The sequence below is a fragment of the Caretta caretta genome, chromosome 7, assembly GCF_965140235.1.
Source record: "Caretta caretta isolate rCarCar2 chromosome 7, rCarCar1.hap1, whole genome shotgun sequence".
Lineage (NCBI taxonomy): Eukaryota > Metazoa > Chordata > Testudines > Cheloniidae > Caretta > Caretta caretta.
The window spans coordinates 2,299,492-2,325,454 of NC_134212.1; the positions used below are offsets into that span (position 1 = coordinate 2,299,492).

Consider the following 25,963-nt stretch of genomic DNA (forward strand, 5'->3'; position numbering starts at 1 on the left):
ACACCTTGAAAAATCTCTCTCTTTGTATTAAGGTACAGGATGTATAAGGAAGGGTAAATGAGAATAAACTCTGATTATAACAATATCTTAGTTTAGCATCACTGACCCCTACTAGCTTGTAAATAACTGGAAAAGACATAAATATGCACTATTTTTATAGAAGACATCTGAAACTTCACACATGTAGCCATTTCTACAGTATTTCTTTTTCTTGTAGGTTTTATGTGCACAATACGAGATTTACAGTTATATGAAATGCCTTTGAAATTTATAAACACTTAATATGCTGCTTTTCTTCATTTTGTTTTTGTTACTGCTAAAGTAATATGCATTTTGGAAGGTTGTAAATATTGCTTTATTTCCCTAGTTTGGGATTTCACTGAAGCACAAAGACACATTTCTCTTTTTTTTCCAGACTTTTATTTGCCACACCACAGTTATTTTAAAACCTATGCTATAAACCTGCACTATTAAGTCACATTACAGTACTGTAATTTGACAGATTATTAAAGAAAATGTCACATTATTGTCACATATTGGAGACAAATGGATGATACTTATTTAACTTAAATTTAAATCCCTCCCACCTATCTATTGAACTTGGGTTTTATAATCATTTTGTTTGTTAAATATTCAATCATCAGATTGTGCCAGGACTATCAATAAAGTTTGTTTGATTAACTCCAGCACAGCATATGTATACTGAAGATGCAAATGATTTCCCTGAGGAGTTAGCATGTCTATTGCTGTTCCTTGAAAGAACATGCAGATGGGCAGTTGGACAATAATTTCTGGATACTTAAAATTGATTGCTCTTGCTGGGTTGTAATTTTAAGAAGATCATTCTAACGACTCTTGAGGGCCACCTACTTGGAGCAGATGGGACACAGGCCTTCTGTACCCAGAGTCTTAATGTCAAAAAGTCAGAGTAAAATTGCGAGAGTACGCTGTCTTATTTAATTGTATTATGCTGGCTCTTTTAATTATGTAAGTGCAGAAAATTTCCTGATTCAATAGAAGGCTTCACAGATGAGCTCATCGGCTCTATCCAAAACACTGTATGATACTGCAGTTGTTATGCTGTGTTGTAAACCAGCAAGAGTTCTTACTTTTGCTCTAGGTTCGATGGAATGGGCGGATGCTGACAGCTGAGTCTAATTGGACAGTGTCTATGACAGAAGAGAGAGATACATTAGAATTTAGTTGTCAGTTTGAAAGTATGGCCGCTTGTACAAACATAGAATAAGTCACTGGTGGTAAGCTGCAGCAAGATAAGAAGCTGTTTTGCTGTTTTCTGATCATTTGGGACTGGCAGTTTAATAACAGCACTTAACTGTTTCAATGACTAATTAGCTACCCACTAACGGTATTTATAAATGATTGCATTTTTCAGCTTGAAAACTAATTTGGAAAACCAAATATTTCCCTCCGGATGGCAGAGAAGGGAAGTTCCATACATGGTAGGTTCTCTAAAGTTCTTATTATGCATGGATAGGCACTCCTGAGTGTCACGTGGCCTCCAGCCCATAAGTATAAGGGGATTCAAAGATCACTTCTCCTGGAAACTTAGCTCCAAGCAAAGCCATTTGGCCTGGGTCTCACATGCCTCGTAAGTAAAGCCCTTCCTTTCTGGTATTATTTTATTAATTTCCTGGGAATTTATCAGTGTTTATTTCAAAAATTTAAAAAATGGGTGACAAATCAATGAAAAATTAATTGCACATATTATCAGGGTTAATACTGGAGAGGGGGGGACAGAAAACCCCCCAATTAGAATAAAGGAAGAATGCATTGTTTATGAAACCATTATCTCGAATCCCCATTACACAAACAACACCAGTTTACTGTTGGTGACTTGCACAGTTGTGTTTGATACCAGGGGCTTCCGGGCGAATTCCACAGGCTCAAAGCAGCTTTTTCAAAGTGTCTTTTCCAAGGCTCAGACTCCTGCGGTCTTGGGTGTAGCTGAATTTAGAAAATATTCTCTCTCCATCAGCTGAGCCAGGTGGGACACTGCCACCATGTGATCCTTTGCAGCCGCAGGGAGATTGGAATGACCTGTTCGCAGCTTGGGGGCTGGACAGGGGCTCTGTCTGGTAGCTGAAGTGGAAGGGGCTCTGTGCCCTTGAAACCTCTCTGGGCAGTGACATGTCCCTAGGCCCAGCTACTTACTAGGTCTACCATGGGGGGGAGCAGGTGGGAGGCAAGGGATGCCTGGTGGGAGATGGGGGTGCTCGGTACTCATGGTTGCAGCAGGTGGGAGAGGGTGCCCAGTAGTCATGGGGGGGCATGTAGGGGAAAAGAGGATGCCTGGTGGTAATAGGGGTGCCAGATACTCATGGTAAGAGTGTGTGGGGGGAAAGGAGGCTGGGAGGGAGACCAACAAGGTCTGTACCCTGGGGCTGTGCTGAGGGGGCCAGTGCTCAGAGGGTGCAGCCTGTCGCTGCAGCAGTCGGGCATTCTTGGCAGACAACCTGCCAGTCTCGCATCTCCTCTGCACAGGTGCAGATGCCATCAACCGGCGTGTGCAGGCATGTTGTGCCATCCAACTGGGAGTCTTTGAGGCAGGAGCAGGGTCTATTGAGTTCAAGCAAGTACAAAATGTGGGTAGAAATCAGAAATATCCAAATACTGGATTTTTTAAAACCTGGCCATTTTTTGGAGGTTTTTGATAAAAAACAAAAACGAAGGGCCCTATTCATAGGTTAGTGAGTCTTTATGCACTGATACTCTCACTACTTGAGTCACAAGTACATAACTCCCTTCCATAAACATACAATTTTGGGGGCCAGATTCTGATTTAACTTCCACTGGAATAAAACCAGGGTAGCTCTACGAATTCCAAATTTATCCTGATGTGAGATCAGGGTAAACTGGTCCCTAGAGCTTAAAGTGGAAAATTTGTGACCTGATGATTTCCTTTCTGGAATGGACCTTTCCCCCAGCCTGAGACATCTGGACTGCACAGAAGTGCAGAAGCTTCATTCTTTACAAAGCACTACAGGCTTGACCTTGGTTCCTCAGCAGAAACATTCTTTGTCAGGAAGATGCTTCAAAGTGATGGTCCTAAAATGAATTAATGCCAGTAATTTTAGGAAAGGGGGAACATTCTTCTTTCTACCGTAGCTATATCTTATTCCAGCGTAATTTCCCCCTGCTGCTTGGTATATCCCAAACGTTTCAATCAAGGTGAGAGGTCAGGAGCCAGAATCTATAAGAACTATCAAACAGAAAATTATTTTAGCAGTCTGTTCTTAATACCCAGCTATCTGCCAATATTGGCTTCACGTGTTTCTGGGTTTACAATCCACAGTCACCAACTGTAAAACAAACATGACTGGTAAAAACATTATTTCACAAAAAAGCAATCCCGCTGGCTTACTTATCCTGCTGTGATGGTATTAGCTGACATCATAGGTGCACTCAGTAAATCTATCTTAATGATTTTATATTCAAACCAAGGAATCAAAATACCAGGCACAGTACAAAGCAATCAGAAGTGACATGATCAAAACAACTAACCTAAAAAGAGAAGGCTAGAAGTGATGGGCCCACAGATAAAAAATATATTTTATTTGTATTTATATGTTTCTGTGACTTTTAAAATTAGATATATATTCACTATACATGATTTTCAAACATATAGAAAAACAGTGAACATCAAGTATCTTCAGCATATCAGGTTCAAGATATTTTTAGAGTAGGCTTGCAAAAATGCAACTTAACTGGGTGAGTAAATATCATTTTTAATTATAGTTTTATTATTATTTATTAATTATAATAATGGCAAAGTCGGGTGAACAGATATTGTCCCAGGATTGAGAAATATTCATGATGATTTTACAAGGGTGTCTTAGATTCTGCTAATATAGCAGCAGGTACTATAAGTCAGCAGTCTCATGTCCTTTTTTAGGGTCTTGTGTGATAGTCCTGACTTTACAGCCCACTATAAAACATTTTTCTATAGTTTGTTTTTGCTGTGCAAATTAAATAATGATTTGAAAAATTAAATGAGCACCTAGAACAGGGGTGGGCAAACTACGGCCTGCAGGCCGGATCCGGCCCATCAGGGCTTTGGATCTGGCCCCGTGGGACTGCCCCTCGTGGTGCCGCAGGCCCCGTGCTGCTCTCAGGAGTGGCCAGCACCATGTCGCTGCGGCCCAGGGGGCAGAGGGCTCCGTGTGTTGCCCTTGCCTCCAGGCACCTGCACCTGCCCTGCAGCTCCCATTGGCTGGGAACAGGAGGTACCTGGAGGTGTGGCAAGGGCAGCGTGCGGAGCCCTGTGCCCACCCCTCCCCCAGGGGCTGTGCAGTGATGTGCTGCTGGCCGCTTCCTGGAGCGGCGCCGCATGGGGCCAGGGCAGGCATGCAAGGAGCCTGCTCTGGCCCCGGTGCGCGTTGCTGCCACCCTGGAGCTGCTTTAGCCTAAAACCTTTCGGTAAGCAGTGCCGGGCCGGAGCCCAAACCCCTCCTGCACCCTGCCCCCCAACTCCCTGCCGTAAGCCCCCTGCCTGCACCTTGCACCCCTCCTGCACCCCAACCCCCTGCCATACCCCACACCACTCCTGCATCCCAACTCCCTGCTGAGCCCCCTGTCGCACCCCACACCCCTCCTGTACCCCAACCCCCTGCCCTGAGCTCCCTCCCGCGTCTGCACTCCTCCTGCACCCCTGCCCTGAGCCTCCTCCTGCACCCCACACCCCTCCTGTACCCCAACCCCCTTCCCTGAGCCCCCTCATATACCCAGTACCCCGCCTCTGCCCCAATCTCTTGCCCTGAGCCCGTTCCTGCACACCGCACCCCCTCCCACACTCCTTCCCGCACCCCAACCCCCTGCCTCGGCCCAAAAAGTTTGCCCACCCCTAATCTCGAATATCAATACACAACTGACTACAGAAGTAACATAAAATACATTAGTGCAAGAATACAAGCAAAATATAAACGCTAAATAATTTTCTGGTTCGTTGACTTTCCTTTCACATGGAAGAAAGCCTTAACTCTGAATGAGTAAATTGGTAGTGAAATTAAGCAAAAACTCTAACTGTTATTGTAATGTAGGTTTGTTTATTTTAAATTATCTTTTAGCATTGTACACGTAGTGCTTTGCTAGCTGTCATACTAACATTATTTAACGTAATCCATATGAGAATAAATGAACTGAAAGTCCTTCTCTGTAGTTACTGGCATACAGTAGTTTTTAGTTTATACAATATTTAAAATCTGCTGTTCCTGACAAGAAGGGATAACCTCCATTTGCTAAAGGGATCATGAATAACTGTACGTGCACCTGTCAGCTAACTGATCATTTGCAAAACACCTTGGAAAACACAATGATTATCATGATATATTGAGAAATATTATACAGCATATAGAATTCTCTAACTGTATTTAAGATAGATGCTCACTCTTTGGGAGTAAAAAATAACGATTATTATGTCTCTGTGGGCAGTGAGAACAGTTACTATTAAGGTTATTAAAAGGAACCAAATGATGCCATCTTTCTTAGGAAAGAGAACTTCCCTTCTTATGAACATGACATGGGATTTTTAATGACCACAGCCCTTAGTTTTCTATCTTAGTTGAACAAAAGGCACCTTCAGCAGCATGCTAAGACAATGGTTAAGTACAGGCTGCAAGAGTGATGCTGAATCATCACCCACACCTCCTCCAGCACCTAAGAGTCCCTTAGTGAACTCTCATCCAAGTATTGACCGAGAATCTCCCATCCTGCTTATCTCGTGAGAACAGCCAAGATCAAACACAATGGTGTCACTGCCAGCTTTGGGATCACATATAATTTCTCCCAGATCGCACACACTCTCTTAGGTGTTTTTCAGTTTCGCAATGCCGTATGAAGCAGATTACATGAAATGTTGAAACCTACCTTCACTTTACCGAGCTAATCATTTTGTTCAGTATTCAGAGTTATTTAAAAATTAAGCCTTTACCTATAGTATTAAGTACCAATCATGCAAACACTTACACATGTGTAACTTTTCACACAAGTCAATAGGACTAGGGGGTTGAATGCTTTGTAGTGTCTCTAGGACAACCTCATTGCACACCACAGTGGCACCTTGCATCCCTCCCTCCCACCCCACAAGCTCACTGAACCTTTCTGTTTCAGGGACTCCCTGCACCTCCCCCCAATCCCTCCTCCTCCCATGCCAGGGTTCCCCGTTCTCCCTCTCATGGCAGGGGCTGTGTGTGCAACCCATTCTCCTCCTTCCTCCCCATTCTCCCTCCATGCCAAAGGTTGTGTGCATACCCCCCATTGCCTCTCCCCCCATTATTTGTCTGGGAGATAAGACATTCAGGGTGTTAACATGTTAAACTGCAGGAAGAGCAGGACATTGTTATGTTAGAAAGCATTAATGGGCGCCATCTATCAGTTGTCTGAGGATAGCAGTGGCTCTCAACCTTTCCAGACTACTGTACCCCTCTAAGGAATCTGATTTGTCTTGCGTGCCCCCAAGTTTCACCTCACTTAAAAACTACTTGCTTACAAAATCAGACATAAAATTACAAAAGTGTTACTGAAAAATTGCTTTACTTTCTCATTTTTACCATATAATTATAAAATAAATAAATTGAAATATAAAGATTGTACTTATTTCAGTATATAATATAGAGAGCAGTATTAACAAATCATTGTATTAAATTTTAGTTTGTATGGACTTTGCTAGTGATTTTTATGTAGCCTGTTGTAGAACTAAGTAACTATTTAGATAAGTTGATGTACACCCTGGAAGACCTCTGCGTACCCCCAGGAGTACCCATACCCCTGGTTGAGAACCACTGATTTATAGCTTCAAGCACCCGTGCAATTATCTGTGGATGTGATAATCAGATGACAATGGCTCCACTGTCCCCCATTTTCCCTCTTTTTGGTTTCCCAATTTTCCCCAAATCAGTGAGTTCTGCCACTGATGCCTAGAACATTCCCTGAATTACAGAAGTGGCATTCAAAGTTAATGTGTTACATACAGACATACAAACACAGAAGTGCCTCACCCGCCTTATCTATTAAATTGAGTGTAAGGCCTTTGCAAGCTCAGCCAATGATGCCTTTTAGCATATGAACTGAAAGCTCAAGGATAGTTGGGAAATATATGAAATTTTCCTTCATTACACTCTTGTTAGCCATACGCCCTCAGGTCTATTTTACATTATATAAAGAACTACGAGTCTGACCCTGAGCAGTGCGATGTATCCTCCATTAATATTAACATCAAAGGTCTGAGAGAGAGCGTAAAACCTCACAGAACCAGCAGATTAGAGGTTTTTTTAAGCACTATGGTGGTACAAAATAATAAATAAGAGTAAGCAGAAACACTGGTTCTGTACATTGAAAAGATATTTGAACTGGAATATATGAGTCTTGCAATCAATTTGGTTTAAATTGAAGAAGAAAAATTTCTCTTTATTGTGTTACACACACACACACACACACACGTTATAAAAATACATAGGAATCAAATACCAAGATTTACAACACAGGGAAAAGTTTACCATAATGATGTGTTTTAGAACTGTCTTCTTAATCTAGCTTCAGTTAGTAACCAGTCTGACTTTTCTTGAGCATAATTGACATAGAAAATCTCTGTGGATTTTAAAGAGTTCCAGAACAGACACCATATGGTAGAGACAAGACCCCCGCATTGTTCATGATTCATTATCTCAACTTTAATTGGTTTAACTCTGAAATTCTGGGACCATATTTGAAATAATGAGGTCTGACAGGTCTAAGGTGAAAAGAAAACAAAATATACACAAACAACCCCCCTATTGGTTATAGTTAGCATCTGCAAAATAATTTCCCAGGAGGAATGGAACAGTATTTTTGCAAAGTTTCATCTGTCTTGCTATCACATAATTCTGTTGTACTTCCTTCCCAGTCTGTGAGAAAAAGATTAGAATGATAAGAAACAGTTCTATAATTAAAAATGAAATAGACTGGAATGTTAATAAAGGCAGTTACCATAACAACTTGATGCAACTGTTAACTGACATGACAATCTGCTTCATTTTTATAAATATATTAGAAGTTGATGATTTTTTTCTTTTCTCTCACTAATCCAAGTGCTCAAAAATTTTCACACTGCAACAGAATAAAAACCCAGAACTATACATGGCATTGCCACATTTCAGATAAGATGTAAAACTGAAGTGGTGACCAGTGAGAGAAATCAAGCATTGGACCCAGCCTTCTGGTCAAATTTCAGCATAGTTAAATCACATCCTGCCTACTTAAACTTCCCCTGTAATTTTTGTTGTAAGCAGTGTTTTTCACTTCCTTACCTAAAATACTGTGCAGTATTGCTGAGTGCCTTTAAACCGCTGAGATGTCTTGGCTACATTCTGAAGTAATGGTGAGCAAAGTGACCCCGATGCATACTTTGTATAAATGTATAAAGAGCTAGATTAAGCTCTTAGGCTCAGATCTGTATGTTGCGAGTGATGGGGAAGGGTGAATCCTTCCACTCCTCATCCCTTGCCCAACTTGCAAACTGGACAGAACTCTAGCTTCCCCAACCTCTCCTACACCCACAGACACAAACTGAGCAAGATTAACTTGCTGCTAAACGCGAGAGGTTATGAGGTGGGAAGGGCTTCACTCCCTTGTATAGCCATAAGCTTGAGGGCAGAATCTCACCCTCAGAGTTTTAGGATGAAGTGTGTGTTATCAAGTATTGCATGTATAGAGAAGCTCACCTCTTCATTGCTGTCACTTCCAAAAAAGTCACCTTCCATTGGGGCTTCTCTACAGACCCCATCACTGTTTTCATTTAACTCCAAAGGAGACATGCAGCCTTCTGGCGACATATTCGGGGACTTCCCATGAGGAGCTGATCGAGGCCGCGACGAAAATGTGAAAATCTCTTTATGGCTTATTTGGTGTTCGCCTGTTTGCTTGCTTTCACTGTCAACGTCAGTATTCAGTGGCAGGGATAAATTATTGCAGGATGTATTGTGGGTAGCTACTGACTGTCCATCAGACTCCATCTGAAAACTGTCACTGCAATTTTCAGGAAATACCCAGTCATCTGAAATTTACAAAAGGTTACATGTTTATTAAAATGTTTATTTTAGCATATAGCATTCAAATAAACTCTCTATAGCATCAAAATATCAAAGTTATACAGCAAATAAATGTTATGGAAAACCCTTTATCTGACTTATGCTTATAAAGATGGAGACCAGATCATATAGCAGACATGAAAGTAGTCATGCTGCTCTCTAGTAATCTTGCAGTGTGCCAAAGATTTAACAAACTGTTTTATTGGTCACAACTCCAGGCAATGAATTTGCAGGCCACAGTCTGTTTCAGTTGTAATAATACGCAAGGAATTTACAAATCTGAAATTACAATTAACACCTCTCAAGCAGTTAAGAATCCTATATAGTTCCAGTACAGCATATTTCTTATACTTGGTCATTGATGGTGTTTTTGAAATAGACATTTTTTGTGAACAGGATTTTCTGAAAAGTCACACGTGCTATGCAGAAGGTTCAAAAAGTTATTTACCCCGCCACTCTCACCTCCACTAAAATCCCATACTTTGTTTTAGGCCCAGAAGACTGGTTTTAATTTAAATATGAAACTACAGCTCAGCTGAAAAATCGTGTAAACACGAAAAGCCCATTTTTACACTCACCTTGTTAAGATATATATTTACTGTTTGGATGGTAGAGAAAAAAAGTGTCAATCTGATTGATTTAGGTGGCTCTCAAACAGCATATGAGAAAAGGAGACTTGTTCAAGTACGCAACACTCTCTTCTCGTCATTAAATGTAGTGTAGCATGGATAAGTTACCGTGAAACTCCCTGGCTTCGTAAACCAGCGTTACTGTTACCAACATAAAAACATAAACCTCAGTATAAAGTGCTAAAATGGTAAGGCTGAAGTAGCCCTTCAATAGCAGCAAGACGCATTGTCACTGCTGAACAGAGAAACAAGGATGAGACTATTAATATGGCATTCAAGCCACTCTCCATAGTTTAACAACACATTCAAATTACCTGCTCAGGCAGGCTCAGGGAACAGCTGAAGCAGCAACAGGAGCTCTATTTGGAAACTCTTGGTTTCGGGACTAAAGCAGCTGAAGAAAATTGGGTGAGAAATCTAGAATGAGTAGCAACTCCTTGGAGAAGTAACTATCTTCTGTCTGGCTTGCTCCATACCTGCTGTGATTTTTGCAGTACTATTCAAAGTGGCTATCGACAAAAGAAGGGCCTAGCTCTACCAGACTCTAGGTGAGGTGGGAGTAGGAACCTAACTCTAAAAGGCCATTTCTACTAGTAAACTGGCCAAAGGAGTTGGGGGATTAATACCAACTAGTTCTCTACTTGTCTTGTACATGAGTTGTCCCTGGTACATCAATAAACCGCTTTGTTCAAGGACAGATTGTCTTAAGGTCTCTTTAAACCATAGCCTATGAGATTCAGAAGCCAAAGCCATTTTTCAGTAATCTCTTTAGATCAACTTGATAAAGGCTGGCCTATAAATCAAGGTAATCTAAAACACCATTTTCTAAAAAAAGTCTACTGTCTAGAAATTATGCAGAAATAGCGTAACTGTAAATGACAAAAAACAAAACAGGGATCTAAGATACGGTAGCATCTGTGTGAGGTGACTACCCAAATAATCTCTCTCATTTGATTAAAAAAATCTCGACTGTTCTTTCAGGAGCCATGTCAAATAAGTGAGAATTCCCAACGCTCTGGGGGCCCTTTCATCTCTTGTACAAAGTATGATACTTTTCTGCTGTGTTCCATGGTCTACGAGATCATCTGGTATTAGTCTTTGAAAAAAAGGAAAAAAGTTCTCCATTCTGTGCTAACCTACAATTAGTTCAAGATTATCTGATAACACATTTTTCTCTAGAGAGACAAGGTGGGTGGGGTAATATCATTTATTGGACCAGTAAAAGCCATTATCTCACCCACCTTGTCTCTAATATCCCAGGACCAACAGAGCTACAACAGCACGGCATACATTTTTCTGTGTCACACAAGTGGAAATTAATGTTAGACATTACCCAAAGCTATATGTTGAAGCCATCAGAGCAAACACTAACTTTCTTTCTACTCTTCTACAGGACTAATTATCTTGCACTAACAAATCATTTCTCAGTTTCGAGATATAGTCACTACATTTTAGTATATGTTTAAAAACTATATTGTTTAATGTAATCATTCTTTCTAAAAAAGCCCGCAAAAGAATACTGAAATTACATGACCTTTCACAAGAGGTTGCTGTCAAGATGCTCTAGAGCTAAAGATATTTAGAAACTTTTTTTTGCCCCCCCAACACCAGATTTGATTTTGTGATTTTTTGGAATCAAGAAAGATCTTGCCCTAACTAAATACTTTAAGGAAACGCTCTCTAAGGCTATTATGAATGAGGACTTGCTCGCCTCTGCACGCCAGCACAAGCATTCCCTGCTGATGAAAACACACTCTAACCCCCTTCTGGGGAGTGAAGAGTTGCTATTACCATTACCATTAATAGCAACTGCTAACCTAACTTTCTGAATGGAGTATAAGTTCTCTCTTTGTGGAGGGGGGTTAGTGCCTAGGGATGTGTCCGGGGTCCCCCTCAATCAATCACAGTTCTTCATCATTTCTTAATGGCTTGTGATTTTACGTGAGTTTTGAATTAAACTTGATAATTTAGAGGAGATATCAAGAAACACTTTTATTTGGCCACCACTTAAAATAATAAAAATAACTTTTTGAGATCCATTTCTTGCAGTTAGCACTAATCTTGGAATCCCAAATTCCAGTTCTTGGTCCCTGTGCCCTGGGGAGGAGACCTCTGGGCTAGGATCCTACCTACTTGAGCTAACTTGTCAAAATTCATATCCAGAATGATTTGCAGATGGGTTCCTGGATCAGTGGCATCAGCTCCCAATCAGACATGCTAGGCCCAGTGACTATGACTGCTTTTCTCAAATTGGAAGTTGGGAATCTGACACGGGTTGCATGAGCAGGGGACTGCAGCAAAATCACCGCCAGGTGGCTGCTAGGAATCCCGGAGACAGAACAAGGAAAGGAAATAAGACATCCTGCTTTCTTCTGCTGCTGCTGCGGCTACAACTTCCCATATCTACCTTGCTTCAGCTTCTTGTTCTCCCTCACCTCCTGCCCATCCCTATTCTGCTCCATGGAAGTTCTGTTTAAAAATGATGAGGAGCAAGGAGCCTTGACTCCACAGCTCATGTGTTCCTTACCATCTTCCGGCGGCGTTTCCCTGAAGCAGAATGCAGCGTGACCAGCGGGGATGAACTGAAGCTTCACTACCTTACCCCAACACCCTAGCAGCGCCCACTCTCCCGAAGAATCCACCCCCTCTACCCAGGCCCCAGCACCTACTACCCACATTGCTCCCAGCACGATCTACTGTCCAGCAGCATCCAGCACCCTCTAAGAAAACTAGCCACTTTGTTCTTTGCCAGGATCTCAATCCCATCATCCTTTGCAGCCACAATGGATTATGGGATGTGACCTATAGGTTTGGGATCATCACAAAAAAGCATGCCTGATTTTATGAACCCAGGTGGTAAAAGTACAAGGACTCCTGGCCTGTGGCATTAAAGTTTTCAACTCAATGAATGGTTCAAAATGATACAACCAAAAAGACTGTCTCCAGTACTTACCTGCCTAACAGGGTGTGTATGGTAAAAGTGATTGTAATGATTCAAGCTGTGGAAATGATTCAAGCTCTCATTCTTGCAAAAAAAATTATATTATGCAGTAAAATAAATGAAGTGAGATTTCATATAATTTACATGTTTTGGCCAAGATTTACATCCTTAGCCACAGGTGCACTGACCAAGCTGAACTGTTTATGTGAGGAGAAAATAAAACATTCTGCTGGAGACAACATTATCCTGAGTATATGTATTTATAAACCTTGTGCTCATGGAGAAGAAAGAGTAGCTGTCATCCATACAGCATAGAGGTTTGAAGGAAAATCTCACAGCCATTTTGCTCTATCCAGCAATCTGAAATTTTCAAAAGGTAAAACTCAGTTTTCACCAGGAATACTTTGTGAAATTGTATCTGAAACGATCAAGTTTTATTGACATGGGGCAACGCTGTTGTGTGTTCACTCCTTAAGGATTAAAACATGTCTACATCAAGAACACTGGAAGGAGCCCAGTGTAAGAGATTTTAATTTCTTAAATGGCTGCAGAGCTAATTAAAACTTTCAGATAAATTAATCACAGTTTTCCAGCTGCGGTATAGGTCGTTATAAAGGCAGAACTTGTAAAGCTACTGGCAGAAAAGATGGTGAAGACAGCATGAGCAGTGGGGCTGTGGAGTCAAGCCCATCTTGAATAAATGGAGGATCTAAATATAAAAAGGCAACTTTCAATAAGTACTATTGTCCAGTGTTTAGAGAAGGGGAACTGGCCAACAGGCCACACTCCAGGGTCCCATACCTGGCTCTGTCAGACACATTCCAGGACGGACAAAAAAAAAAATCTATGATTTTTTTATAATATCAGGTTTTTTACATTTAAATTAAATACAGGTTTATATTTTAAAAAATAAACCTATTTAAATTTAATTTGGAATTACTAACACATATGTTAAGGCCTAAATTATAATATATTACAATAATTTAAATTAATTTTAAAAAATATTAAACAGTACGTGTTTGCTGGCAAGTTTTAAAAGAAACTCAAACCCACTGAACTGGTGGAAGTCACTGGCTAAGTACCTCAAACCAGCTTGTGACAGCAGCGGCCTCTTCTGCAAATGCAGAGAGAATATTTTCTTCTGGTCAGTTTATTTAACTAGTTCAGTTCAATCTACGAATAAAAAACTAGGTGTGAGAGGATAAGATCTACAACTTCTAAAATCTTGAAGGACATGTTGATCAGAAACAGTTCGTTCAATTCCTATCTACAGATAATATTTCCTTTGTTTAACAAATCACAGTTTAAATGCCAAATAGGTTTTGATAATGGATGGGTAAGGTAGCAGCCAGCCTGCTGATCAGTGGAGACGTGGGTTTCTTGGAGTGTAAGGACGTAGATGTTATGTGCCTTCAACGCGTTTGCAAGATACTCGCACTTCGTCCAGGAAATGTTAAGTTGGAGGATCCTTGTTGCAGAACCTATCTGGCATGTTACGTGGCCCTGAAGAGGGCCATTATGGTGGCTTGAGTTGTTGCTCTGAAGACTGGGAGACTTTTGAGTAATGTTCGATCACCAGGTTGATGGCATTAGTCACGATTTCTAACTTAACAGCATGGGCCGTGTGAAGGCTCACATCTCATGCCAATGCTTTTCAATGTTTACACGAGTGACATGCCTCCAGTGAAGCTACGCAAATTTGCATATGCGGATGATGTTGCCCTGGCAATGGAAGCAGCCACCTTCAGTGACATCAAGTCCACCCTGAACAAGGACCTAAACACCAGGGAGGAATATTTCCAGAAATGGAGGCTCCAGCCAAATCCTCACAAAACAACAGTCACTGCATTCCATCTGAAAAACAGGAAGACTAAGTACCCTGAAAGTGACCTTCTGTGGCAACACTGTGCGACATGACCCCACTCCGACCTATCTGGGAGTGAAGCTAACCTTCCACAACCATCTGAAGAAGGTAGCTGCCAAGAAGACGACAAGGTCAACCTGATCCAGAAACTGGCAAGCACAAGCTGGGGAGCATTAGTGTTACAGACATCAGCGATGGCCCTTGTGTACTCTGTAGCTGAGTACTGAACACCAGTATGGAGCAGAAGTAGCCATACTTGACCTGATGATGTCCAACTAACCATTGCAATGCGGTACATCCTGGAACCCTTAAATTGACCCCAACACCTTGGTCTTCCAGTGCTGTCACATATTGCTTTCCCATCCATTCATTGCAATGCTGCAACCTATGGGAATTCCAGAGGATCTTGGAAAATGAACATCTTCCCATCCACCAGGACCTTAACAATGTCCCTCACCACTGCTTGAAGTCGCGTAAACCCTTTTGGACATACGCATTTGTCATAAATATAAAGGGAAGGATAAACCCCTTTGAAATCCCTCCTGGCCAGGGGAAAGCTCCTCTCACCTGTAAAGGGTTAAGAAGCTAAAGGTAACCTCGCTGGCACCTGACCAAAATGACCAATGAGGAGACAAGATACTTTCAAAAGCTGGGAGGAGGGAGAGAACCAAAGGGTCTGTGTCTGTCGGTATGCTGGTTTCTGCCAGGGATAGACCAGGAATGGAGTCTTAGAACTTTTAGTAAGTAATCTAGCTAGGCATGTGTTAGATTATGATTTCTTTAAATGGCTGAGAAAAGAATTGTGCTGAATAGAATAACTATTTCTGTCTGTGCATCTTTTTTGTAACTTAAGGTTTTGCCTAGAGGGGTTCTCTATGTTTTGGAATCTAATTACCCTGTAAGATATCTACCATCCTGATTTTACAGGGGGGATTTCTTTATTTCTATTTACTTCTATTTTTTATTAAAAGTCTTCTTGTAAAAACTGAATGCTTTTTCATTGTTCTCAGATCCAAGGGTTTGGGTCTGTGGTCACCTATGCAAATTGGTGAGGCTTTTTATCCAACATTTCCCAGGAGGGGGGGGGTGCAAGTGTTGGGAGGATTGTTCATTGTTCTTAAGATCCAAGGGTCTGGGTCTGTAGTCACCTAGGCAAATTGGTGAGGCTTTTTACCAAACCTTGTCCAGGAAGTGGGGTGCAAGGTTTTGGGAAGTATTTTGGGGGGAAAGACGCGTCCAAACAGCTCTTCCCCAGTAACCAGTATTAGTTTGGTGGTGGTAGCGGCCAGTCCAAGGATAACGGGTGTAATATTTTGTACCTTGGGGAAGTTTTGAACTAAGCTGGTAAAGATAAGCTTAGGAGGTTTTTCATGCAGGTCCCCACATCTGTACCCTAGAGTTCAGAGTGGGGGAGGAACCTTGACAGCATTTAACCTTCAACAATGTAACTTCAACCCTGATGAAGCTTTGAAAGCTGAACACAGTTCACAAGAAGTCACAAATAAACACCTTGTGAAAGACCCAATGCAGAAGATCCCTGATTTCGATCTCTCACAAAGATCATGGGCAACCCTAAACCGTATCCACACAAACCATGGCAGATGCGGATACTTGCTATAGAGATGGAAAATTAAAGACTCTCCAGTGTGCGACTCAGGTCACCCATAACAGACCATGGAACATATAATAACTCAGTGCCCAATTCACAAATACAGAGGAGGCATCACAGAAATACGTAGATGTAATTATGTTTCTTAACCATCTCAATGTAAAATTGTAAATGTCAAGCAACAACTACATCAGCCATATGAAAAAAAAGAAAAAGAAACTTTTGATAATTTTATACAGCACATTAAGTGTAGTTTTATTTAACGAATACAAAAAAATCTTTAAATGCTTTTTGTGCATTTAATTTCCATCCAAGCAGGTCTTGACTCAGATTACAAGTAAAAAATGAATAGTCTAGTAAATAACAAAATGCATCATTCGCCGTTTCTGACAAATAAAAATGTAAATATTAAGAATCAGAACCAATGTAAGTTAAGCTATACAGTCGCTTAAATAAACGTATATAGATATAGGCGCAAATTTCAAAAGGTATTAGGTGTTGCTATGCTTAGTGTTGCAATACCTATCTCATTGGGGAGCCTAAATCTCATTTTCAGAAGTGATTTAGGCACTTAAGAGCCTAAATCCCATTGACTGCCAATGGAATTTAGGATCCTAAATGCCTAAATCTCTTTTTAAAATGATATTTAGGCTCCTAAAACAGTTAGATGTTCCATGGTGAGAGCAGCAATGCCTCATTAGCTTTAAAAATCTGGGCTACAGTCTGTCCTCCTGGTTAGCAAAAAGAAGCACAACATTTAGTGTAAAGGCTACATTTAGCTGCAAATCAACATGTTTTAATGGTTATCAACCAACAAGAATCAGCTTTTCTTTAGGAAAATAATTGAAATATAGAAAGGCAAAGCAATATTAAAACTGATTATTTAAATCAGGGTTTCCTGCTTAAATCAAGGTTTCATGGTTTAAATCCATCCACCCTGACACATTATTTGGCAGCTTCCCTGTATGTCATTTATTCAGTGCAGTGGCTGTAATAATACGTACCTGAATGTATGTAAAAAGTGTTTAAAATCCCAATTTCAAAAGGCAATGCAGAAGTGTAAAGGACTATTTTAAAAGATCTTGTGTATCTAGAGGGTCATTTAACCTTACTTTTCTAACACTTTGCTTTCACTAGACTGCCTTTGTTTGCTAAGAATTAAGAAGTTTACCTTTTTTGGAAAAGCCAAATGGTGCTCTCCAGAGATGTTCATTAAGTGCACTCAATTTAGTAATAAGCTAAACACAAACAAACTGCAAATATATTAGCTTATTTACTATATTACTGATGTCTAGGGTAATATGCTGTGTGAAAATATAGAAGATTGTACAATGACATTTTACATTGGTTATGTAGGTCAACAACTTGTGAGACCTGTGGCTAATGCAGCATCATTAATTGTCTACAAGTGAAAGATGGGGTGTTCTAGACCAAACCAAATCTTTTTATCTCTCAACCACTAATTATACTGGCATCTCTTTTTAGCTCAAGTATTTCCATATCAATTGTAATGAATAATTTGGTGTATCGTCTTAGGAAAATATGTAGATTACTGTGTAATCACAATATTGCAGCAAACAAGATAAATGCAAGAACGATCACCTAAACATCTAATTAGTTTCTCTATACACTCAGATTTATGCTAGAGCTTCTAATTGCAGCCTAACATTTTAATGAAGGTTTCAACATTGCATAAATAAGACTGACAAACTAGAAACAATATTCATTCATTTTATTTCTTCCCTTGCTCAAAAACAGTTTGCCCTTGTCAAAGTATTGCACACCTGCAAGGGAAGATATGTTTATGTGGGTCTCTGCTACGAGTCTGAAGAATTTCCATTATGAACAGCAATGGCAATACTATAAGGTAATACGGGGGACCCTTTAATAGGAGACAACCACAAATGAAAAAGCGCTAGCGATATTTAAAGTGTTAACGTTCATTCTGAACAGGGCAACATAAAACACATTTTCTTTATCTGGAGAACTGAAAAATGTAAAATATGGTTCTCTTCAGGCAACCTTTTCAGTACAGGGCTTCATCCCAATTTCTCCTACTAAAATCAGTGGCAAAACTCCCCATGACTTGAGTGGCAGCAGGATCTTACCCTTTTTAATGATCTATTTGCAGGTTAGTAACTGCAGCTGGAAATGTATGTCCTACCAAAAGAGGATTTAATTTAAAACATATTAAAAGATTTAAAAAGCACCTTTCGTGAACAAGAAGAAGGAGGCAAAAAATCAAGCAGATGAGTATTTTGACAGCTTGGTTAATAAAAACAAACACTCTGGAAACTCTAACCTGTTTGGTTAAGTGACTGCGGCAGCAATCTGGAGTTTAGTGTTTCTGCACTCTTCACTCTTTTATAGGAAAGCACGGAGAGCTTAACTGTTGGCTTATCTTCATTCCTGTAATGTCTTGTGCCTTGATGAGAATACAGTAATGTTTTTAAGAGTCGTTTTTTATTTGGCTCATTTTTAAAAAACTGTTTGTTTTTAAAACGTAAATGTTAAAGAGATTATTTTGGTCAGAGATGGGTGGAGGTGTTTGTGTTCTTTGATTTGATACCAGTAACATAGGTGCATTTCCCTTTCTTTTGTAAGCAGTTTCTGTACAGTATTTTTAAGTAACTAGTCAAATTTCCTTTCTAAGGTTTGCAAAAAGAAAAGGAGTACTTGTGGCACCTTAGAGACTAACCAATTTATTTGAGCATAAGCTTTCGTGAGCTACAGCTCACTTCATCGGATGTATAAAAGTGGAAAATGCAGTGAGGATATTTTTATACACACAGACCATGAAAAAATGGGTGTTTATCACTTCAAAAGGTTTTCTCTCCCCCCACCCCACTCTCCTGCTGGTAACAGCATTTGTTCCAATCCCTCAGACAGAGACAAACACCTACAAGATCTCTATCAAACATTCTTACAACTACAATACCCACCCGCTGAAGTGAAGAAACAGATTGACAGAGCCAGAAGAGCCACCTACTACAGGACAGGCCCAACAAAGAAAATAACAGAACGCCACTAGCCATCACCTTCAGCCCCCAACTAAAACCTCTCCAACGCATCATCAAGGATCTACAACCTATCCTGAAGGATGACCCATCACTCTCACAGATCTTGGGAGACAGGCCAGTCCTTGCCTACAGACAGCCCCCCATCCTGAAGCAAATACTCAACAGCAACCACACACCACACAACAGAACCACTAACCCAGGAACCTATCTTTGCAACAAAGCCTGTTGCCAACTGTGCCCACATATCTATTCAGGGGACACCATCACAGGGCCTAATCACATCAGCCACACCATCAGAGGCTCGTTCACCTGCACATCCACCAATGTGATATATGCCATCATGTGCCAGCAATGCCCCTCTGCCATGTACATTGGTCAGACTGGACAGTCTCTACGTTAAAGAATAAATGGACACAAATCAGATGTCAAGAATTATAACATTCATAAACCAGTCGGAGAACACTTCAATCTCTCTGGTCACGCGATTACAGACATGAAAGTTGCGATATTACAACAGAAAAACTTCAAAACCAGACTCCAGTGAGAAACTGCTGAATTGGAATTCATTTGCAAATTGGATACAATTAACTTAGGCTTGAATAGAGACTGGGAGTGGCTAAGTCATTATGCAAGGTAACCTATTTCCCCTTATCCACACTGGGGTTAGGTATCTGTAAGGTAATTTTTTTTGTCACAATAACATGCTTGCCTAGACACTGCAAGAGAAGTATGAAAGTCTATGAAAAGGTTTTTGGCAGGGGAAGGAAGACAACAGGAGACATAATGAGTAGCCTGACTCTTTGTTAACGAGTAAATGGTATAATATGTATTAACCACTCAGCTTTAAAAAATGAAACTGGGCCTATGCAGGCACCATAAGAATTAAAACCAGAAACTATTATCTAGAATGAGTAAAAGTTCTAACTTTCTTAATGATTTGGTTCTTTGGTGTTAAATTGAATAAGGGTTTAAAGAATAATTTATTTTTAGTTACCTTCTCTTTAATCATGAAAGCATGGAGTTTTTTTTTTTAATGCAACTCTTTGCTTAATCCTGAAAATCTTTATCAATGCTCTAAAGCAATTCTGTTGCACAGTGTTTGATTTCCATAAACCCTGCAGCACACACATTTATATTTTATGTGAACCGGTTCAGAATCCTTTGAAATTTACAACAGAGAGAGAGTTTCTTACCCTGGATAGAACACAGGTGTAAAACAACATAAAATTAGTGCTGTACCATTGGTTGATTATCTCAGGTCTTTTTTTGCCAGCATTTTAAAAAACATAACCTTCTCTGTCCATTCTTGTCTGCTGATGGTTCTCAGAGTGATGTAGCAAGGTCCACATAGCACAGCAAGCTGGTGCACTGTAGATTCATACCCTGGCTTGCTGAGCAGTAATTTACTGTGTAGACAAGCCCTTAGCTAGTCCTGTCTCTATTTCTTACTTTGTGATATTTGTGATTTAACAACATTATACTCCCTCACAACACAGAGTCTCCTGCTGGACTTGGTGCTAAAGAAATGAATACAATTACACCCAAAAGAACTTTGTGAAAAGAACAATAAGACTGCAAAGTCAAGCACGGAGTTAGAAAATGACAGAATTAAAGGTGGTTGTGAAACCTTTATTCACCCCCCCTTGCATATACATCATATATTCATACAGTTTAAGGTCAGAAGGGACCATTAAATCAACTAATCTGACATCCTGTTAATCATATGCCATAAAATTTCACCCAGTTACCCCTGCACTGAGCCCAATAGCTTGTATTACTCTTGCCAAGCATCACCTAGGATGTCTGAGGAACAGTCAGGAATAGAAAGAAGCTTTTCTGAGTCTCAATCCGATGACTTAAAACACAAGAGAACATGCTCTCTCTTCCTGCAAACCTCTGCCTCATTCACTGTCCCTCTGCAATACACTGAATGAAGCAGGGTACTTTTGCACAAATAGTATACAGCTAAAGGAGTAATTATCAGCAGTAGCAGGATGCTGTGTTCTGTGGAAAAGCCATGAGAGGGATACTTCATACACCCTTTTCCAGTGGTTTACTTAATTAGTTGCTAGATAGCAGAAGAATGCAGGAAGTCGGGATTGCTGGGTTCTATTCCTTGTTCTGGAAGGGAGTGTTATCTAGTGGTTACAAGCAGTACAGCCAAACACACAGATCTGGCACATTCCTTCTGAAAAGTAGCGTTGCTAACGGGATGAGACTTGGGTTTGCCATATTAGAACTGTGATTGTAGTTCCGGCTGTTTCAGAGAGTACCTGGTGTAAATGCTCCGTTACCCCACCTATTGTGTGTGCGTGTGTGTGTGTGGGTGGGTGTGTGTATAAAATTATACTTGCTTTTCTCTAAGATAGGAGGTATGAAGCACTGCACAATAATAAGGGCTGTAAAGTGAACATAATTATTGGCAATTTAGTTGAAGAGCTTAGGCTAGAATTCATGGTCTCCTGGATCCCAGCACAGCATACGTTCTTCCTGATCAGAGAGTATGTTGCAGCTGCTGCTTTGCTTGTGTGCTATCTAGAGTCATATAGGGAGCTCCTTGGCGTTGGGATGAGGCTCACAGCAGATGGGATGTTTGGGGATTTTTTTTTTTTTTAATCAGGCAGCCTCTTATAATTTGGCCAAATAGTGTTGAATTTTCCTGAGGACAGCAAAAGGCCCCTCACTGCCCCACATAGATAACCCCCTGCCAAATCTCACATACTTACTCCAAAGCATGGAGTTGTTAGCACTCTTCACACAAACGGTTAGAAACATTTTTAACACAGATAAAACAGCTTAGTTTCCCTTCACTCCATTTTCAGAGATGGCAGAACTATCTTCACCGAAACTTCCAAAAATAATTCATCCTGAGGCAAGCCTGGAAATTTTTGGTTGAAGTTTGGGAAAGTTATATGCAACGGAAAAGAATGGGGCTTATCATGGAAAGTGTCAGAGCGCCTTACCACCACCACCAGCCCCGTCTATAGTATCACCATCAGCATTATGATTTCATTCGTGGTCGGATCAAATAGGAAGGCAACAAACCATTGTTTACCACAAGTGTCATCAACAACTAGCAAGCTTGGCAAAAACATTATGAAAATCAAGAGATTAAGAGACTCACATTTAAGTGAAATGCAAAAGCTTTTTGCAGCTGGAAAGTATGGCTGTTAGATAGTATTGCTATCAATCAGTCTTCACATATTGTTCACTTTAGTTTCTTACCATTTTGACTTGTAATCTGATTTGTCTGGTGAATATTTTCTTTGTCCCCTTGATCAAAAGCCTTACAGAACGGTGAGGGAGACAGTCCAGACCTCTTGGTATCTCTTATTGACTTGCTTCCTTTTTCTAATGTCAGTTGTTGGCATGATCTGCTACTTCGGCTACCCAAGGACTTTGTTATCTTTAAGAAAAAAAATCTGAATAAAAGGTCACGTTACAGCTTTAAGATTAGCTCTCTAAACTGAACTAAAACCAGATTTTGGATAAAGTTTATTTTTCACAATAGATTTTCCTCAGCCCATTTTATTTTTTACATTAACTTTGCAGGAAAAAAAAATAACCAAGGTACCCACGTCACCTCTTCCTTGCTTACAGCTACTTTCTCACTGTAAGCCCAATGCCTGATTTCTTCGGAATCCTCAGCTCCACCAAGTTTTGCCTACACGTAAAATGCCTTTTAGGATACAGCTGAGCAAAATGAGTTTCTCAAAAAACTTGGGATCTCTATGGTGCTTGCATCTGGGTTAATGACAGAGAGTGCCAAAAGTAACCATTAGATAATTTTTCAGCAAAGGTCTAAATACTTTGAAAATAAGAGAGAGAACTATGTGGTGGGAAAGGGAGGGAAAAATTAACAGGAGAGGGGAAGAAATGGAGGCAATGGAAGATGGAGATGTGCCATGCCAGAATTAATTTAAAATTAAGCTCATGCTTAAGTTGATTCCCTTTCTCATCCATAAAAAGCTGATATTACAAGCCAATAACAACATCAGTTATTTATTATGACACTCACTGAGGTTTATAAGGAGTTTCTCTTACACTGCATTTTACCCTGTAGCAGGTTCCCTCTGCATGGAGGTTCTGTCCTCAGTTGTTGGGACATATACCCTAGGGGCAGGGAGATATTTATAGCATCTTATGGGACACTGCTGGTGAGAATCACAGATGTGCATCAGGATATGGGTGAAATTACAAAAGGAATCAGGTGACATTACTGGTGCGACCTCTACCAGAGGATTCTCGGTTGTGAAAAGCTACAAATAGGAGGCTACTATTATGCAGAGGCTGGGGATATCTTCTGTGTTTATAGTAGCATAGATGATCCATTAAAATGCATTTAATATTTTTATGTGGGTCTGCTACATGTTAATCATTCATAGTTTTAACACTTTAAGCTTTTGAGAATGGCACGAATTAAGGCACTTTACACTTTATTAAGCAGACTAAAAACCACAATTTTTCCTCCCTTTCCCTTCTCAAGAACCACTGCTCCTTCTCTGGAGGAGCTGGTTTCTCTCAGTCTCTCCAGTTGAAGGCATTCTGCTGTGTATAAATAATTAAATAATTATTGGACTAAGGAGTTGAATTTTGGTCTCCCATCTGCTAGGTCAACGCTCTACCACCAAGCTATAGAGTTATTCTCGCTCTCTTTCCATAGCCCAAACACTATTCATTGTCACAACGAATCACCCACTCACTACATATGTGAATGGAGAGTTTGCCTCTTGCATGGTGGCCCTCTTATTAGGGAAAAATTCCACTTAAACACATGGAAAAATCTTGCTTTTGTCAAACTTCATTCCTACTTTTACTTACAAAACCATAAAAATTTAGCACTTTAAAAATAAACTTTATGAGAAAAATAAATGTACTCAAGAGAAAAGAAATTAATTCTGAAGAAAACCTTTTTGCAAAACCTTTGTTCTTCCATCATATACAAACATAATTTGGAGTCTGGCTCTCAAGAGATAATAACTGTAATAGTTCCTTTCAGATATGTGGTACTGGTTTTGTGATAGTTTAATCCTTCGTCTTACCTCTCCAGATACCCTTGTGTTGAATCTTCTGCCAGAAGGTGGAGGTGGACCGAGGACCTTGGATCCAAATGCAATGTGAGACACATCTTGATTTTTACTGTTGTGTGTACTGCCTTGTCCTCTATTAATTAACTGGTCTACTTAAAAAAGAAAGACACCTTTTCAAACATGATGCTTTAGACTGAACATATTTATAAGCATGATATATCACAGTATGTGACACAATAGCAAATTCTTATTTCTTCATTCTTGCTTTTCTATTCATTTAAATAATTATTTCATAAATCATATACGAAAAAATCATACTTCCAAGAAATAACTGATGTATCTTTCTAACACCACAACAGGTATATATATTACTGCTGACAAAATACAAATGTATCTCCTTCCTTTTCCATTTGACAGTGTGCCCAGTGCAACAGATACTATAAACACATGGAACAGTCAAAGAATATTATATCATCATTATAAATGATTCATGTACCTCTATGGGCTAGGGATTGTATTCTGTCTCCATGTGGGAGTTACAGGTTTTCCTGCAGAAACTAAAATCACTGGGAAGTGTTGGGGCATCATTAAAAGCAACTCAATAGCAAAGCCCTGGGCTTTGAAAGAAAAAGACATGTTTAAAGAAGATAAGAAATGCTGACAATAAACTATCACCATGTTTTCCATAACGCCTTCTCTTAAGGATAATACACATATAGTTACTTATACCATTGAAATAGAAAAAAAAATAGTTAATGGTAAGATTAAGAGCTTCGATAGCTAGATTTTTAGTTATTTGTAATAATGTATAGTGAATGAGTACAGATGAGGTAACACTGATGCCAAGTCCTTGCTGACATAAGTGTGGTATTGTCAATTCATCCTTTACACAGAATTGCTAATCTGCTTAAAATGTTATTGGTGATAGAAAAAAGGTCACATGCGTTGGAAGATATAAGTAAGAAGACATATCATGTAATGATAAATACCCCCCCCTTCTTTTTTCTTCTGGGAAGACCCAGAGCAGGGTGACACAAAAACATGACCCAGAAACTGCAAAACCAGTTGGAAAAATACAGAATTGGGGTAATTGAAGCTTGTACATGCATAATGTCTGGGTTACATAAAATCAAAAGGGTTGATGTGCGAAAAGCCTATCGGACAAGGATTACATAATCTGTAATACAAAAAAGTATAAAAGACCTAAGTGAATATGGATCCAAACTCAAGAAACATTAGACCAGAAACTGAAGAACAGGACTGAAGCACCAGACCAAGGGATCAGAGACTGCGATGACTATCATGGAAGGTAGAACTTCCTGGTGCCCCAGAATGTGGTAACTTGGGCCCATTTACCAATTCTGTTTTCTCTTATTATTTGTCTGGCATAACTGTACATGCAGACTCTATTAGTGACAATAATTCTGTCTGAAATTGTATAAATAAAGGTGAAAATTGATTTAGCCTAAATCGAGTGGGGTCGTGACTCTGTTTCCCAACTTTTATTCCCAGCAGGAATAATTAAAACAGGCAGCAAATCTGGAGAAGCCTCAGCCCCTGGGGTAAATTGCCGATACTAATTTGACCCAGCTCAAACAAATAAATGAAAAAGATAATATGACCACCCGGATGTGGGGAGAGGTCAATCTCACCTGACCCAAGAACTGTTGTGAGACTGTGGCCAAAGGGACAGCCCCTGTGAGAGGCCCTGAAGTACTCTGAAACCTGCCAGGGTCTCCATGTGGTAAGTGGGGGACACCTGGTAAGGTAGACATACATATAAGCTGTTT

At 40.1% G+C, this 25,963-nt stretch overlaps 1 protein-coding gene across 10 annotated transcripts in view; it reads right to left on the minus strand.

The window, feature by feature from the left end:
* CFAP20DC (CFAP20 domain containing) overlaps positions 1 to 25,963 on the minus strand; it is a 227,094-nt gene that overhangs the window by 72,811 nt on the left and 128,320 nt on the right. For 7 of the 10 annotated variants that reach the window (XM_075130187.1, XM_075130188.1, XM_075130192.1 and 4 more), the window contains 3 exons: positions 24,186 to 24,325; positions 22,369 to 22,549; positions 8,715 to 9,046 (listed from right to left, as the gene is read on the minus strand). In XM_075130187.1, coding sequence (XP_074986288.1) covers positions 8,715 to 9,046; positions 22,369 to 22,549; positions 24,186 to 24,325 — 653 coding nt within the window. The remainder of the gene's footprint in view (positions 1 to 8,714; positions 9,047 to 22,368; positions 22,550 to 24,185; positions 24,326 to 25,963) is intronic. The other 3 variants (XM_075130189.1, XM_075130190.1, XM_075130197.1) reach the window with 1 other exon arrangement.